This window comes from Rutilus rutilus (assembly GCF_951802725.1).
Source record: "Rutilus rutilus genome assembly, chromosome: 22".
In the NCBI taxonomy this organism is placed as follows: Eukaryota; Metazoa; Chordata; class Actinopteri; order Cypriniformes; family Leuciscidae; genus Rutilus; species Rutilus rutilus.
The window spans coordinates 23290750-23306605 of NC_140227.1; the positions used below are offsets into that span (position 1 = coordinate 23290750).

General features: G+C 38.7%; 1 protein-coding gene across 2 annotated transcripts in view; it reads right to left on the bottom strand.

Moving 5' to 3' along the window:
• Window positions 1-15572, bottom strand: part of chd5 (chromodomain helicase DNA binding protein 5) — a 42353-nt gene extending 26781 nt beyond the window's left edge. For both annotated transcript variants that reach the window (XM_084396149.1, XM_084396148.1), the window contains exons 1-12: window positions 15085-15572; window positions 10064-10218; window positions 4428-4619; window positions 4232-4350; window positions 3648-3889; window positions 3143-3255; window positions 2759-2888; window positions 1790-1956; window positions 1451-1669; window positions 584-790; window positions 269-480; window positions 30-161 (exon numbers count right to left, since the gene is read on the bottom strand). In XM_084396149.1, coding sequence (XP_084252275.1) covers window positions 30-161; window positions 269-480; window positions 584-790; window positions 1451-1669; window positions 1790-1956; window positions 2759-2888; window positions 3143-3255; window positions 3648-3889; window positions 4232-4350; window positions 4428-4619; window positions 10064-10218; window positions 15085-15151 — 1955 coding nt within the window. In that variant the 5' untranslated portion in view covers window positions 15152-15572. The remainder of the gene's footprint in view (window positions 1-29; window positions 162-268; window positions 481-583; window positions 791-1450; window positions 1670-1789; window positions 1957-2758; window positions 2889-3142; window positions 3256-3647; window positions 3890-4231; window positions 4351-4427; window positions 4620-10063; window positions 10219-15084) is intronic.
• Window positions 15573-15856: the final 284 nt, after the last annotated feature.

The following is a 15856-nucleotide window of genomic DNA, read 5'->3' on the forward strand; positions in this document are numbered from 1 at the left end:
AATCTACATCCAAACTTGAAACGGCTTACCTGTGGTCCCAGTAGGCTTGTTTAAAACTGTCATAATCTGGGACGGTGAAGTCATCAGCCTCCCAGGTGCACTGGTCATATGGCAAATCTCTCCACTTGATCAGGTAGTGTACATCTCCATCCTTATCAAAACTTCAACATACACAACACAGTCTTAAAGCATATAAATACCGGTAAATCAGAATTTTCAGCAAGAAAAGCAGAGTAGCTTTAGCACAAGTGACTGTGGCCCACCGTACCTGTGGTTGTGAATCCGGTGAATGATCATCCATTCCGGCTTGATGCCGTAACGGTAGAATTGTTCCTCCATGGCTGCATACTGAGGGTCTTTGCTCCTCCTCTTCTCGTTGTTAAGCTCCTCCTCCCCAGAGCCATAGTCGTACGGTGGCGGTTCGTCCATGTCGTTCTTCCGCTGGTAGTTACGGTACATTACTGTGTGATATAGCTCCAACTGCATCAAGGGAAAGAACTTAAGCTGAGATACAGGAACAAGCCAGAAGAGCATTCATGATTTAATTAACGTTGGCTCTGCGGAGGTAATGTGGGAATCCCACCTGAAGTTCGCTGACCCAGGAGCAGTGCCAGTAGGACAGGCCAGCCCATTTCACAAACAGCTGCCTCTCTGGACGGCCCTTCAGTGGTATTTTAGCCAAACCATCCACCTTCTGTCCATCCTGCCCAGGGGGAACCTCAGGTGGTAGAGGAGGATCGCCCCACGCCCAGTGCAGAATCTTCTGGACTTTCCCTTTTAGCGGTGGGCACTAGGGGAAATGTGGATGAGGAATATTGTTCAACTGCAAACAATGTTCAAAACTATTTCTATATTTACTTGCGGTTTGAGTTTCATTCAAGCATAACTTTAAAAAAAAACTTATATATATACACAGTATATATACATACATAAACATTTGTGAAGTCATACTTATGCTGGGTTTTTTTTACATTCTATTCATCAAAGAATCCTGAAAAAATGTATCATGGTTTCCACAAAAATATTTAACTCTTTTCAACACTGATGATAAGAAATGTTTCTTGATCACCAAATCAGCATATTAGAATGAAGAAGAATATTTGTGACACTGAAGACTGAAGAGTAATGGCTGCTGATATTAAAATAGATAATAGTTATTTTACATTTTGCTGTTTTTGAGGGCACATGAATACTTTTTTTTAAATAGTAATAATAATGGTGTGCACAGATAAATAATTTCTAATAAACATAAAAAATTGATGGTGACTTTTATGTTTGATATCATGAAAATGGACACTTTTAAAAACCTTATCATGAAATATATCACACATATTATCACCTTCAAAGCAAGTTTTATTTTCAGCTACTTGAGAGACTGCGATTTGTCTCAGAGAAAATGATTGCTTTGCAACTGCATTGACCTGAACTGATCCATGCATACGTTTCTCACCATGCATCGTGGACACAGCCACTCTCCATTGGGAATCTCAGGAAGAGGTGGGTTGAGACAGTGGATGTGGTAAGAGGAAGGGCAGGTATCACAGCACAGCAGCTCTCCTCCATCCTTACACACTCTGCAGAACTCCATGTGGTCATCTTCCTCCTCACCTGCAACCTCGTCTTCCTCCTCCTCGTCATCTTTGGCCTCCCACTGAATGCCTTCTTTTTCCTGAGAGATGAGGCAGAAAACTGTCAATTCAAATAGTACAGGTTCTGTGGTCTTGAATATACTAGAATGTATTGTTTTGCATGTATGTGCTTGTTGTTAAGCAGGAAGCTATTTCCTCACGCAGTGGGGACAGCTCCATTTGCCTTCTGGGGCTTTCTCCAGTTCTGGATCCAGACACACCAGGTGATATGCTCTGGGACAGGTGTCACATAGAATGATCTCTCCTCCCTGCTGACAAACCTCACAGTAGTCTTGATGGTCTGTCTCGTAGCCGTCTCCATCCTCTCCTACACGAATACAGTTTAATGAGAAACATGTTATTGTTTTATGGAACAATTTCAACACATAATACTTTATCATTTTAAAAACAATATTTCAGTACAACAATGATTCTGTCATTAAGACACTACTGCTCAAGTTTGGGGTCAGTAAGACTTTTTTTGAAAGAAAGAAATTATTAGTTTTATTCAGCAAGGATTGAATCAAAATTGATCAAAAGTGGCAGTAAATACATTTATAATGTCTACAAAAGATTTCTAATTATAATCAGTTCTGTTCTTTTGAACTTTCTATTCATCAAAGACTACTGAAAATAATTGATCAGTTTCCACAAAAATGTTAAGCAGCAAAACTGTTTTCATTATTGATAATAAGTTTCTTGAGCATCAAATCAGCTTATTAGAATGATATATTCTATAAACTATATGAAATATATATAAATTATAATAATATTTCACGATAATACAGATATTACTACATTGTTGATCAAAAAAATGCAGCCCTGGTGAGCATAGAAGCTTACTGACCACAAACCTTTGAACCAGTTTTTTTTTTTACTAAAACTATACATATAAAACTATACTTTTTTGTTATTTGAAATAAATCTGAAATAAAATATAATATAAATATTAGATAAAAAAATTAAACTAAACTAAAATTAGAAACTGAAATAAAACAAAATCAAGAAAAACTATTATAAATTATTAAATCAATTTAATAATAGCAATAATAATAATGACAAACGCACATAACAAAATTACAAAATTACTATAATTATAATTATTATTATAAATAGTAAAACCACTTCACTTTTTCTTTTTTTTCGCCCTCGGCGGGTCGACTTCTTTTTTGGTGCCGCTGAAGTGTCAGAGAGTACCGAGGCACTGTGAATGCTGATGTCATCAAAGTCTGAAAAGTCATCTAGGAAATCTTCCTCGCTCTAAGAAATGAAACATTAAAAAGTCTCAGATCAGAAACTACTAAAAATGAGAATAACATGAAAACCAACTTCAGAAAGTACCTAATAAAACTGGGTGGAACCAGAAATCTAGGCAATAATATATATACCAACAATTCATTAATTGTTCTGGGAAGTGGAAACTATTAGGAACGGTAAAAAAAAAATCTAGGGAATCTTTCCATGTGATATAGGTTAAGCCCTTGTAAGTTTTCAGACAGTGAAAAGGCACTCACCGAAGATCCTTTTTTCCTTTTTCCACCCTGGCCTGCTTTCGATTTGGACTTCTTCGGTTTCCCTTTCTTTTTTGTTTCTTTCACTGACTTACTTTTTTTTTTTGCACCAGGCCCTGCAATGCAGTCCAGATGAGATAAACAAAACAGAAACGTTTTTTGTGAGATCTGAAAACAATACTCCATTCTTCAGACATAAATAAAACACATTTTTACGTTTGCAAACCTGCATTTTTGTAAAGAAGCTGAAATGATATATGTACACAAAAAAGTTAAATTATACTAATTAATTAATATTTCGATGTTAAAATACTTCCACTTATCCCAGCTTAATATCCAGTCAAATATAACTGAAATTGCACTCTTCACTTTAAAGCTGCAAGCACATTTGGATAAAGAATTACCAAATGTCAATCATGAATCATGTTACATATGTAAACAATGTAAAAACCTCCACTAACTGCTTTAGAAATCCAACCCTAGATAGAGAAAACGATTATTACGTTACCCTTTCCCTCTTTGGTTTTGGCTTTTTTGATTGGCCCAGATGGTGAGATCTGTTGGATACTTCTAATACAAATGGGCGGAGCCACATTGACAGTTTCCACAGCAGCCGCCACAGCAGCCGCCACAGCAGTTGCAGAGGTGCCTTTGAAAGGGTTGTTCGCGCTGAACTCTCTCCATTTTGCTCCGAGCACTGTCATCATTTTTGACATGGGGATCTTGGGGTTCTTCTTGGCAATGAGGGGCCTAACCACAAAGAAAAATGGCAAAGAAAAACCTATTCAACATGCCATGCATTGTGGTGATTTTACTCTAGGAAAAGGATGTTCTCAGGAAGTATGAATCAGAAATTGGAAATATATACTAAAAAAGTGTCACATCAAATATCATGCTGGTTACAGTAGACGTGCATTGTGTGGGTCTGACAGCTCATCTTGTTTCAATCCCTGTTATTAGAAAACCTGTCATCATAATGTAATTACTTCATACAGGCGTTAGCACTTGCCAGAAGGAATGTTTTAAAATAGAACACAACGTCTTGACAGCAGAGCATTAGAACGTCCAAGCAGAAGGACTTTAAAATCCTACCTAAGAAACTGGCTAAAGGCTTTGTAGTTGGTGATGGTTTTATAGTCGTCCTCTGAGAAGGCATACTGCACATCTTCGAGACCCCACTCTTGCATCAGCTGACTGGATGACTTTGGTTCCTGGTGTCACATGAGAAACAGTTATTCATTCATTCCCCTGGCTAATAGAGCACAATAGAGAATTTCTATGTGAGAACCTTCATGTTTCCATCATCGTCGTCATCGTCGTCCTCATCATCCTCTTTCTTTCGCTGTTTTGTTTTCCTCTCCTTCTTCTCTTTGGGTTTCTTCTTTTTCTTCTTCAGGGTGCTGTAGGTGCTGCTCTCACTCCCCGACCTGTGACCACGATCCTCTCTATCTGACATGTCATCCAGCCCGCTAGGAAGCCCCTGTGGGTGCAAGCACAGACATTAATGGGAGAAACTGTAATGCTGCTCAATATGGCGGCAATATGGTTTGCACATACATTTCCCGGACCCACCTGAAAGATACTTTTCAGGTTTAAGCGTGATTTTAGTGTGAAGCCCAATTTATGATACCATTGTTGAATTATTGCTGATTCAAACATGATCTTAACAAACAGTTTTAACAAAGTAGCCAGTGTTTCCCATTAATTACCATAATGATAATCAAACCAGATGATTCATAATTAACCGAAAATATACTTCTCATGATAACATAAAAGATCTTTACCGTTATGTTTTGTGCCATTGCTTTAGCAAAGCATCTGTCAAACTAACACTGAAATAGCAATATGGCTCAGTGCTCTTATAAAATCTCTGATGCGCTGCGTGTTTCAGAGTGAAGCGCAGCACTGTGTTCATTTAAACACAAACAGCTCATGATGATGCTGTTCAATGTGCAGTTGGGTGCAGCCAGTTATGCTTTCTTTTTTTTACATTCCCATAATAAACCATAATTCCCAGATGATGACAGCCTTTTACTAAATTTGCAATGAGAAGCATTTGACAACCTGTAGTCACAGAAAATTAAATTCAAGTTCATCCCCACATTGACAGGCCACACAACTACCACTTTGTCGCTTGGTTGTTCATAAAGAGACTGTAAACTAATGCATATGTATCGAGCGGTTTAATCCAGATTTTCACAGATTGAATTTAGGCTTTTATTCACATAAACATTGATCAGCAAATATAAACAGAACAGAAGCTCAACTGTATGTGATTGATGCGTAAGAACAAATCTTATTGGTTCTTGCGGAAGCTCAAACATGCTGCGTAACACGAGAACGAACCTCATTGGTTCTCGCACGTCAAGCTACCATATCTGATGTGTGCGTTGATTAATGTTTATATGTGAATAAAAGCCTAAATAAAATATGTTCGTCATAAAAAGCAACCATGTGTCTTCAGAAAATTTGGACTTAACTAGATTTATGAACTTTCTGAAGGGTCAAAGTGGTAGTTGCATGAACTCTCAATAGAGGGTCAGAAATCTCTCAAATTTTATTAAAATATCTTGATTTGTGTTTTGAAGATAAACGAAAGTCTTATGGGTTTGGAACGACATGAGGGTGAGTAAATGATGACAGAATTTTCATTTTTGGGTGAACTAACCCTATAAAGGTCTCCCGGCAGTTTTACGCCCCAAAATAAATGTTCAAGGATTTAACTCTTGCAAGTGTAGAAATAAAGACATAAGAATTGTAATTTCACTACTGTAAAATAATTATTACAATATAAAATATTTTATTTATTTTACAGTACAGTTGTATTACAATAGTGATATATTTTTGTCTAAGAGATCATAATAATAATAATTATAATTTTGTATGATGATATTATTATTATTATATGAATTACCCCATTCATTGTAGCTATGTATGCTTATGTCCACTGTACAAATAGACTAGCTATCAAGTCAACTGACTTGTCCTAAAGCGACTTTGGCGCAGGCTTATTAAAAATAGCACTATAAACTTTATAATGGACAATTTAAGTATTCAGGAGCACAAAAGTCTTGCCTCTGGAAAAATATAACTTCAGTACTTTGAAGGAGCATTGAAACAGAGATCCTTTAAACTGGTAAAGACCTTGCATCCATAGATTTTAGGCCTAATTAAAAACAGGCTTTTACTATGGCATAACTATTGATAAATGTACAATCAACTCCACATTTTCAATAAAGGAAAAAAACAGATCATTACGACACTATTATTAGTAACATCTGGAAGCAGGGAAACCAATCAAAATGATCATACTGCTAGAGAACGCACGTTTCTGTGAGTGAATTACTGTGTGAGTGTGTGTGTGTGATTGGAGAAAGCCTGTTGCTGTGCTGCAGCTGTGCACTGGCTGGCAGACGTCTCCTCAGTGCAGGGTAGGCCGGCATTGCCGCAGAGCGCACAAGCTCCACCAGCAGCCGTTCGGAGTTGCCATGGAAACCAAACTGTGCGGTGTTGGGTGTGTGTGTGTGTGTGTGTGGGGGGGGCGCTCTCTCCACTGCAGCAGCCAATGGAACAGCGCCATCCAATCAGATGCGTTTGCATAACGAGCTTGTTATGAAGAGTCCCCATGGTTGCAGTGCCTGTGTTCTAGGGCCCGTCTAGACAAATCTCAATCACGTATATGGGGGAGGGAGAGCGAGAAAGTGAGAGAGGAAGAAGAGAGAGGGAAAGAGGAGGGATGCTTGTACGAGAGGCAAAGACTAGAACCACTAAAAAGCTCCACAGCTGGAGTTGAAAGGTCTCCCAAAATCTAAACCACAATAATCTGACAATGTACCTCAAAGGGAAAAAAGATCCAATGTAAATAATGTGCCACAAAGAGGTTTTCAGGCTGACACCATCCTGCAGTTCTTCCCTATAGAAAATGCAGTATTTTTATAGGAATAGTTCAGCTAAAAATGAAAATTCTCTCATAATTGATTTACCCTCATGTTATTACAAACCTGAGTTTCTTTCATCTGTGTAACCCGAAAAAGAAATGTGAGGCAGATTTGCCATTTTACAGGCATCATCATCGGCTCGTGTCTTGTGACTATTAACAATACATTGAATGTTAAAGGGATACTCCACTTTAAAATGAAAATTCTGTCATCATATACTCACCCTCATGTTGTTTCAAACCTGTATGAATTTCTTTCTTCTGCTGAACAGAAAGGAAGATATTTAGAAGAATGCCAGTAACCAGACAGTTTCTGGTCTCATTGACTTCCATAGTAGGAAAAAATATATACTATGGAAGTCAATGAGACCAGAAACTGTCTGGTTACTGACATTCTTCTAAATATCTTCCTTTCTGTTCAGCAGAAGAAAGAAATTCATACAGGTTTGAAACAACATATATGATGACAGAATTTTCATTTTAAAGTGGAGTATCCCTTTAAATCTAGTTTAGTGACCTATGGCAAATGGGAAGATATTGAACAAACAAATACAATTTCAGACTTCTCCACATTATGTTATGGCTTCACAAGTCGTATGAACAAAAAATGTATTAATCTGTATTTTCATCTTATTTTACAGTAAAAATATACTAATACTTAAATATACTTACTAAACATACTTAAAACAAAACACATTTATTCCAGAATCAATATTGCATTAAGACATTTTCAGAGAAAATATCTTAAATTAAGCTGATTTTACTTACCCCAATTTGTATTTTTGTTTGGTAACATTATACAATAAGGTCCTATTAGTTACTGTTAGTTAATGCATTAACTAACAATGAGCATTTGTTACAGTATTTATACAACTGTTCATTGTAAGTTCATGTTAGCTCAGGCCCATTAAATAACTTTTGATTATAATAATGTATTAGCAAATGCTGAAATTAACATTAACTGCAGTTAATAAATGCTTTAGAAATACTTTTCATTGTTAATTAAATTACTGATGTAGTTAACGTATGTTAACAAATGGGACTTAAAATGTTACCTTTTGTCTTGTTTTAAACATAAAACAAACCAAATTTATTAGGTTTATGTGCTTGTAATATCGATGTTTTTTATCTAGAAAACAACACAATAATACAAATATTTTATTATTATTTTGCAGTGTTACTTCTGTGCTACTTTTTTGACAGCCCCAGTAACTATTCACTTTAATAGAAAGTATGGAGAGAAAAAAAGCAGCGTGAACACTGCTGCAAAAGAAAGTCACACGGGTTTAGAAAGACATGAGAGTGAGCAAATGATGAAAGAATCTTCATTTTTGGGTGAAATATGCCTTTAAATACTGCATTTTCTTTGGGAATGCACTGCTTAAATAGTGTCAGACATCTTCAGGATCTTTTTTCCTGTGAGATATTGTTTCCAAAAACATCCTCATCTTCAACACACCCAGACCAGAGAGAAAGAAAAAAACACTCATCTGTACAACTGATATGTCACTTATCATTGTTTACATCTGAGAAAGCATCAGTTCTCACTCTCCTGTTACAATCCCCAGACTCTCCACAGTCTATCAGGCTCCGGCGCAGGTGGCCGGCTTTGGCGAGCTGAGCTGTTAGATTTGCGGACAGCAGAAGGGCAGGCGAAGGTTTTGACCCGCATTGATTTGAGCCTGTGTCTGACACGGCACTGCAGGGAGAGCATGACTGACGCCAAGCGGGGCTCTTAGCTGCTGAGGGGAGACCTCTCTGCCCTCTCCACGGCACATTTAACACTGCTGAGAAGGAGGGAGGGTTGAGAGAAAGACTGAATCTGTGCAAGGAGGCAGAGAGAAAGTGAGGGAGAGTTAGGGCGGAGAAAGAGAGGAATCCCTCTCATTATCTCAATGGTAAGCACAGTCAGCTGGGGGGACTGTGACCGACTGACCTGTCAAACGTTTTATCTCTCGCCAAAGCGTGGAGGGAGGACTGACTGAAGGAAAAAAAACGGTAAACAATACAACAAAATACCCCGAGGTCAGGAGAGTCGTTTCATACTGATCATTCACCTCGTGAGAGCAGCGCTTATGCCACAGCCTTGTCGACAATAGCGCACCTGGCCTTTCTTATGAGTGCTATTATGTTTTGTATGCTGAAGTCAGACCAGGGCGCTACTTGTTATATGGATGGTATAACGTCAGCGTAACGTTTCTGAGAAGAAACCCTGTTTTTCATAAGATAGTTTCCATTTTTAGTACCTTGTCTTCTGTGGAATACAAAAGAAGATATATTTTTTTGGATAGTTCAGAAAAAAAAGAAAAAAAATCATCCTATGAAAGTATGAGGGGTTCAATGTTGTTTTGGACCCCATTGACTTTCATTGTATGGCTATGGTCAAAAACATTCTTCAAAATATCCTCTTTTGTGTGTTGTTCAGAAGAAAGAAAGTCACGTAGGTTTGGAATGACATGAGGGTGAGTAAATGATGAGAAAAATATATATTCATGATGAATATTTCCTGCTCCGTTCTTGTTAGCACCGTTTAATTTGTACGTCATGCCCCAACAATTTTTCAATATATCTTTTATGAACCATAGAAGAAAGAAAGCTATACAAGTTTGGAGCAACATGAGGATGAGTAAATGATTTTGGGGTGAATTATCCCCTTGAGTGTGCATTGAATTGGAATTGTTCCATTTTTTTTATTTCATAAAAATAAATGGATGTTTTAATGATAACTTGACCAAACTAGTAGTATCAGACTGAACTTTACAACTGAACTGTCCCAGGTTTTCCCATTACAAATCTTGTCACCTCACTGATGACACATTTTTAGTAACTGATCATTACAAAACAAAGATGCTATAAATACAATAATTGCAGGTTTAACAAATGTACGGCACATGAAAATAAATTGCATTCTGATTATGTCACATATGACATACTGTATATTTCATCCATGCTTCAAACAATCAGATAACATTTATAAAGTTTCTTACCTCCTTCTTCTTCTTTTTCTTAACTTTGGGCTCCTTTCCCTCCATTATCTTGCTGGGTTTCTTCTTCTTATGCTGTTTAACCGAATCATCCTCAGAGAAGAATCTCTCTAGCGGCGACAGGGGGACACTCTGACGTTCACCTTCCTCATCCTCATCTGAGAAAAAAACAGAGAAGGTTCACAGTTACAAGACACATCACATCTTCACCATCCATCCATCCATCTCTCCATCCATCTATCCATCCCGATCTCATGAAAAAAGTAACTATGTTACGATTATGTATGAATTTATACAAAATCTATCTTTATTATGAGTTGGCGATTTCATATGAAGTAGTAAGAAATCTATCTATCTATCTATCTATCTATCTATCTATCTATCTATCTATCTGTCTGTCTGTCTGTCTGTCTGTCTTCTGCTGTGGGGCTTGCCTGTGAAGCGGAGACTCCTTTAGAGAAAAAGCAAAGATTTTATTTGACACTGAAAGGGGAGCGAAAATAGAGAGGTGAGGTCTCTGCCACCTGCTGAACTGTGAATCTCTCACTGTAAACAAAAAAACTACTGTCTAGTAGCACACATTCACTGTAACACTTCAATAATGCCACGCTGTCAAAAAGGCTAAGCTAAAAAAAAAAAAAAAAAAAAAAAAAAAGAGACATCAGTGAGGCATCCTTTGCAACCGAAGCTCTACGGCACGACTCCTGCCGACTGTCTATCGTCAGCTCAGACGGCGGCCCATGAAATATGCAGCGCGTGTGGTGGAGTCAATCAGCTAAAGCCCTGTCCCGCAGCCCACCATGCCCCGTGGGAGCTGCCAGAGATGGGGCTTTCCCAGCCTCTTGGATGCTATCCTCAAAATCCACTTAACCTTCATTTAGCTGCTACTGTTTGAGGACTTCAGCTCCGGTGAGAGCAGCCCCTACGCGGTTCAAGCCCAGCTTGCAGCCCTACAGGGCATTTCGGGTATTTACTCACGTAAAATACAGAGCTCCCCATCTTTCTGTCAGCTGCTGGGAGGCTTTTTCTTATTTCAATCTTCTACCGCACATAAACAGAGCAGTTGCCTGTGAGATGACAGATATTTAGGGCAGTGCGTCTGCAGTACATCTCACAGGGAGGCTCTTTCATGTCGGCAGAATATGTCTGCTGCCTGCCAGGCGCATCAAGCTCACATCTCGTCTTCATTCATTTCTCACTTACAGTCGCGGTGATGCAACACAGCACTCTTGAAGTGGGGATATCTGGCAAAGGTTTTACATTGTCATCTGACTTTTAAGGTGAAAATTCACATTTATAAATCAAACCAATGTGAATATTAATATATCAATCCGAATAAGCTGAAATGTGTGTTGAAATGTTAAGACTAAATTCCTATTTAATATGCAAAGATAATGCTATTTTTGCATCCTGAAGTTGCTGCAATAGGCGGTCACGTTCTGTGCTATGTTCCCGGGTAAACAGAGCCTCGGCCAGGAACCGCCAGGTGTTTAAAAGCTGTGCTGCTGCCATTTGCTAACTGGTACCGAGCCTGAAAATGTCATGACATGCAGCCATACATTTCTGTGTCAGCTAAGCACGGACATTGGGGTAACTTTGACCTTGTAACAAGGGCTGGGTCATTGCCACACTCCATTAGAGATGGGATTCAAGGCCGGGCTCGCTGTTAAGAAGGGGAACGTTTACAGGAAAATGCATTAGCTGTCTGACAGAGTGTGTATGTTAATAGTGCCCCCACCGTTAATGTGATGAGACAGCATGGTTAGAACACCCCCTCATTGAGACCTTCAACTTTTATAGGCGCTATCTCTACTTTCTGAAGACTATATCCTTTCTCCAAGTCCAAGGCTCATTCACAATCCTTTGCTTTGCTTTGCAAAGACATACATAGTGGCAAAACTTGCAAGTACACAAGCAAAGTAGTCTAAAATTAATGTCCTAATAACCCATAAAACTAGAACAAAGGCACTGAAATTGAGTTTAGACGCTCTAATTATTTTATTCCAGCATGCATATTCTATATACTCCAGTAATTTGTTGGTAAAATTCATAAGATGTTTTAATTTGACACACACTGTGGAGTCTGATGACACACAGACATATGTGTGTGATGCAACAATGATTTACACGCATGCACAAACTCCAGCAAAGAAGGAAGGGGTGTCAGCTTTCACAGCGCAGCTTCCAAAAATAACCCCCACCAATCAGAGTGATGAGCAGAGGGAAGCTCATGATAATCTTTCAATTTCAAAGATAAGACTGTGTAAAAGAAAACCAGACTGTGAGTGGAGGAAATAGAGGAGGCAAAAAACACTCAAATGACTTTGAATCAGTTTCGCCCTAATGCGTCCTAATGAGAGTCACCACAAAACAGAACTCTTACTCGCATTATTGGGGCACGACGTACAAATGAAAGAGTGCTAACAAGAACAGAGCAGGAAATGATCTTTTTTTCCTCATCATTTTACTCACCTCATGTCATTCCAAACCTACATGACTTTCTTTCATCTAAACAGTACACAAAATAATGTTTTTGTCCATATAATGAAAGTCAATGGGGTCCAAAACATATTTTCAAAATATCTTCTTTTTTGCGATCTACAGAAAAGTCATACAGGTTTTGAACGACATGAGATCGAGCAAATTAGAGAATTTAATTTGTGGATAAATTTAAAACCTTTGGAAATCTGGGAAAAATCACTCTTTCTCTCTGGAGCCGCTCCATCCTTTGTTCCTGATGTGGCACACGAGGAATGTGGAGTCAAGTTGCAACAATTTAAAAGTAACTGATTAAAATGTACATATCTTAACAGAGCTGATGCACATCCATTAACCAAATCCGATGGAGGTGAAATACCATGCAAATTCTGAACTTGCTTTTGAATCCTTTATCACGTTTCATTCTCTTAACGTTCTTATAAATCATCCGTTTGTTTCTTTGTATCTGCGTTTAGGGCATGCACCAGTGATCACTTCATTGCTCCTACTGTGGGCACCAGTCATGTGTTCTGCAGTGTTTGGATCGTGAAACACAACAGTACTGTTTGCAAATCTCACTTCGACGGCCTACTGTGCATTCTCAATGTAAGTCCTATCACATTACTGCACCTTAGCTTCACTGTAATGAATTCAAAATAAAGAAAAATATGCTTTGCGATTCTTTGCGGAGAAGCTACAGATTAATTGTTTGAATGTAATCGTATTGTACAGGAATTATTATGCAGTGGTTTGCAACTAATTAATTAAAAAGCTCATTTCACATCTTAAATATTAGCTAAATTCAAGTTGTATTTAATAATCTCACCAAAAATTCATTAGCCACCTCAGAATAGGAACCAGTGAACGTGTCCTGGCCTGCACAATGAAAGCAATCACAGTGAATGGGACTAAACAGCATAACCCAAAATCCTGGCTAGTCCTGCACTGCATAGATTTCTCATTTTTAGCACATAGCGGGGGCTTACAGTCTACACGGAAAGAGCATGCTGGCTCATAAATTATTTCTCAATTATTAATTCTTCTGCATACTGCACATTATTTCAAACCATTTGCAGCCCGCAGCAGCTTCATCTCTGGCATGTTGCTGCCTAGTAAAAAAAAAAGAAAAAAAAGAAGGTAAATACGTGATTGGGGCGCAAATGAGATAGTCGTGCTCAGGTCGGTCACGTGATTAATTTGTGACTAATTCAGAGGCAGCCTAGACCGAGCTGTGAGCGAAAAACTATAAATGTATTGATTTTATTGAACTGAGGGCCATGAGTGTATAAAAGGCAGGCATGCAGGCAGACCTGGGTCTTTACTACACGGCTACTCGATCACACCACCGAGAACCATACTCTCACATTCTATGGCTTTTGAGACCAATCTATCGGATAAATAAGATGCATGCCTTCCACCTACACAAGAAGCATAAACAGACAGTGTGACATCATAAGAATACAGTCAAACAGAGATTGTCAACAGCAGTGATGAACCCATGGATAAGGTTGGCTTTGGAGTTAACCTTGAATATTACCAGAGAACCAAATACCCATCATCAACGTGAAGAATAACAACAAGAACAATTTTCTGTAAAGCAGCTTTTGCACACAAACAAATCTGTTACACACATTCATGTAAATTAAGCAAATACCCCTCTTTCAGACACTGTAATTCCAATTCTGATGAACTGTAGCCTATCATTATCAGTACATTTTACAGTAACAAACAGATTAATGATAAATCAAATAGGTTTGTATCATTATATAATCCAATTGCAAAATCTAAAATCCCCACTGTATTTTTACAGTAACGTTTTTACAGTGTAGAAATCAAACTCTAAGATACTGTGGACTGTCTTGGCTAAAGTCTGTGTCCAATAGACCACAGAGGCAGAGGATCATTGTAGCTGATGTTTTCCTGTCACACGTGGCTCTGTCAAGCACATGCACTACTTTTACAAGACAGTGTGACCACAGAGAAGCTTTGTCACCATCAGCCCATAAATATTCCTCGGAGGAATGCCATAACACGTTTTTGGGAAACTGATGATGCTCCCTTTTTTTGTGTTTAGATCAGCCCTACCCTAAACGATGCATAAATCATAACAGCTCGGTCTTGCATACTATTTTTACAAAATTTTACAATAAGATATCATTGTGCACAGTGGGTGCAATATCAGAGCAGCCAGACTGGAAAGAGAGAGAAAAAAAAAGACAGTGGGTGCATGCATAACTCATTTATATGCAAAGACAAATGCGCCTGTAAAAACAACCCGCCGGATGAAGGGATACGAACATAGCTGAGAAAAGAGAATAGCAGACTGATGGTCTGCTGGAGGACAGTCGCGCTTTAATGACTCAAATACAGTCGGACAGTGTACCGTTATTTTTGGACGAACAGTGTCCGGTGTGAGAACAGAAGCTACTGAGACTATAATAAATCGCACGCGCGTCAAGCCCCTTTTCCTCCGCATTCAACTAGGCGTAGCAACGCAGTTGTGAAGGGCAGAACTCTCCCTCCCCTGTGACTCTTTACCCCCTCACCTGGCACGTCGTCCTCAAAATCCACATCGTCTTGCCCCTCATCTTCATTGCTTAGCGATCCGGGCATCTTTACCGCATAACAAGAAAATCACATCCGAGATACAGGGATAAAGTCCTGAAACTTAACCCTCTCAATGCCCAGATTTTCAGATTCAGAGGAGACGTTACTAAAGGTGAGGTAAAAAAAAATCTTTTAATATGCTCTCAATAAAATAAAAGATGGCTGCCCTGTTTTAAAAAATCTTTCCCTTTCTCCCTCTTCTCTATCCAAATCCTCCAGTCTGAAAATAAGAAAGAGACAAAAATGGAACACACATGCCCAGATTGTGACGTCTGGTCGGTTGCCATGGCAATCCATCCCATAGTTTCCCGACACAACTAGTTAATGCTTTTCTGCTGGTAACCAGCTTAACTAGTGCTAAGAGTGGCGGCGCGTGCACCCGTCTCGCGCTGGCATTGCCCTTTTCCCGCTCAAGTTCGAGGAATGCGAGGTTATACAGGGAGACACACGGGAGAAAGTTCCCTCACAATCCCTTTTCAGTCAGGCGAGGGAAACGAAACGCATAATAAGAGATGGGGAAGAAAAAAAAAATAGTTGTCCTGCTTTTTTTTATTTTACAAATTTAGGTCGACCAAATTATACATTCAAGGTCACGGCTGAACGCACAAATCTGACGCCGGAGTTTATTGACGTTTTAAAGGGACGGTTCGCAAAAAAAAAAAAAAAAAAAAAAAAAAAAAAAGTCTCGGTCACCATTCGCTTTCAATGCAT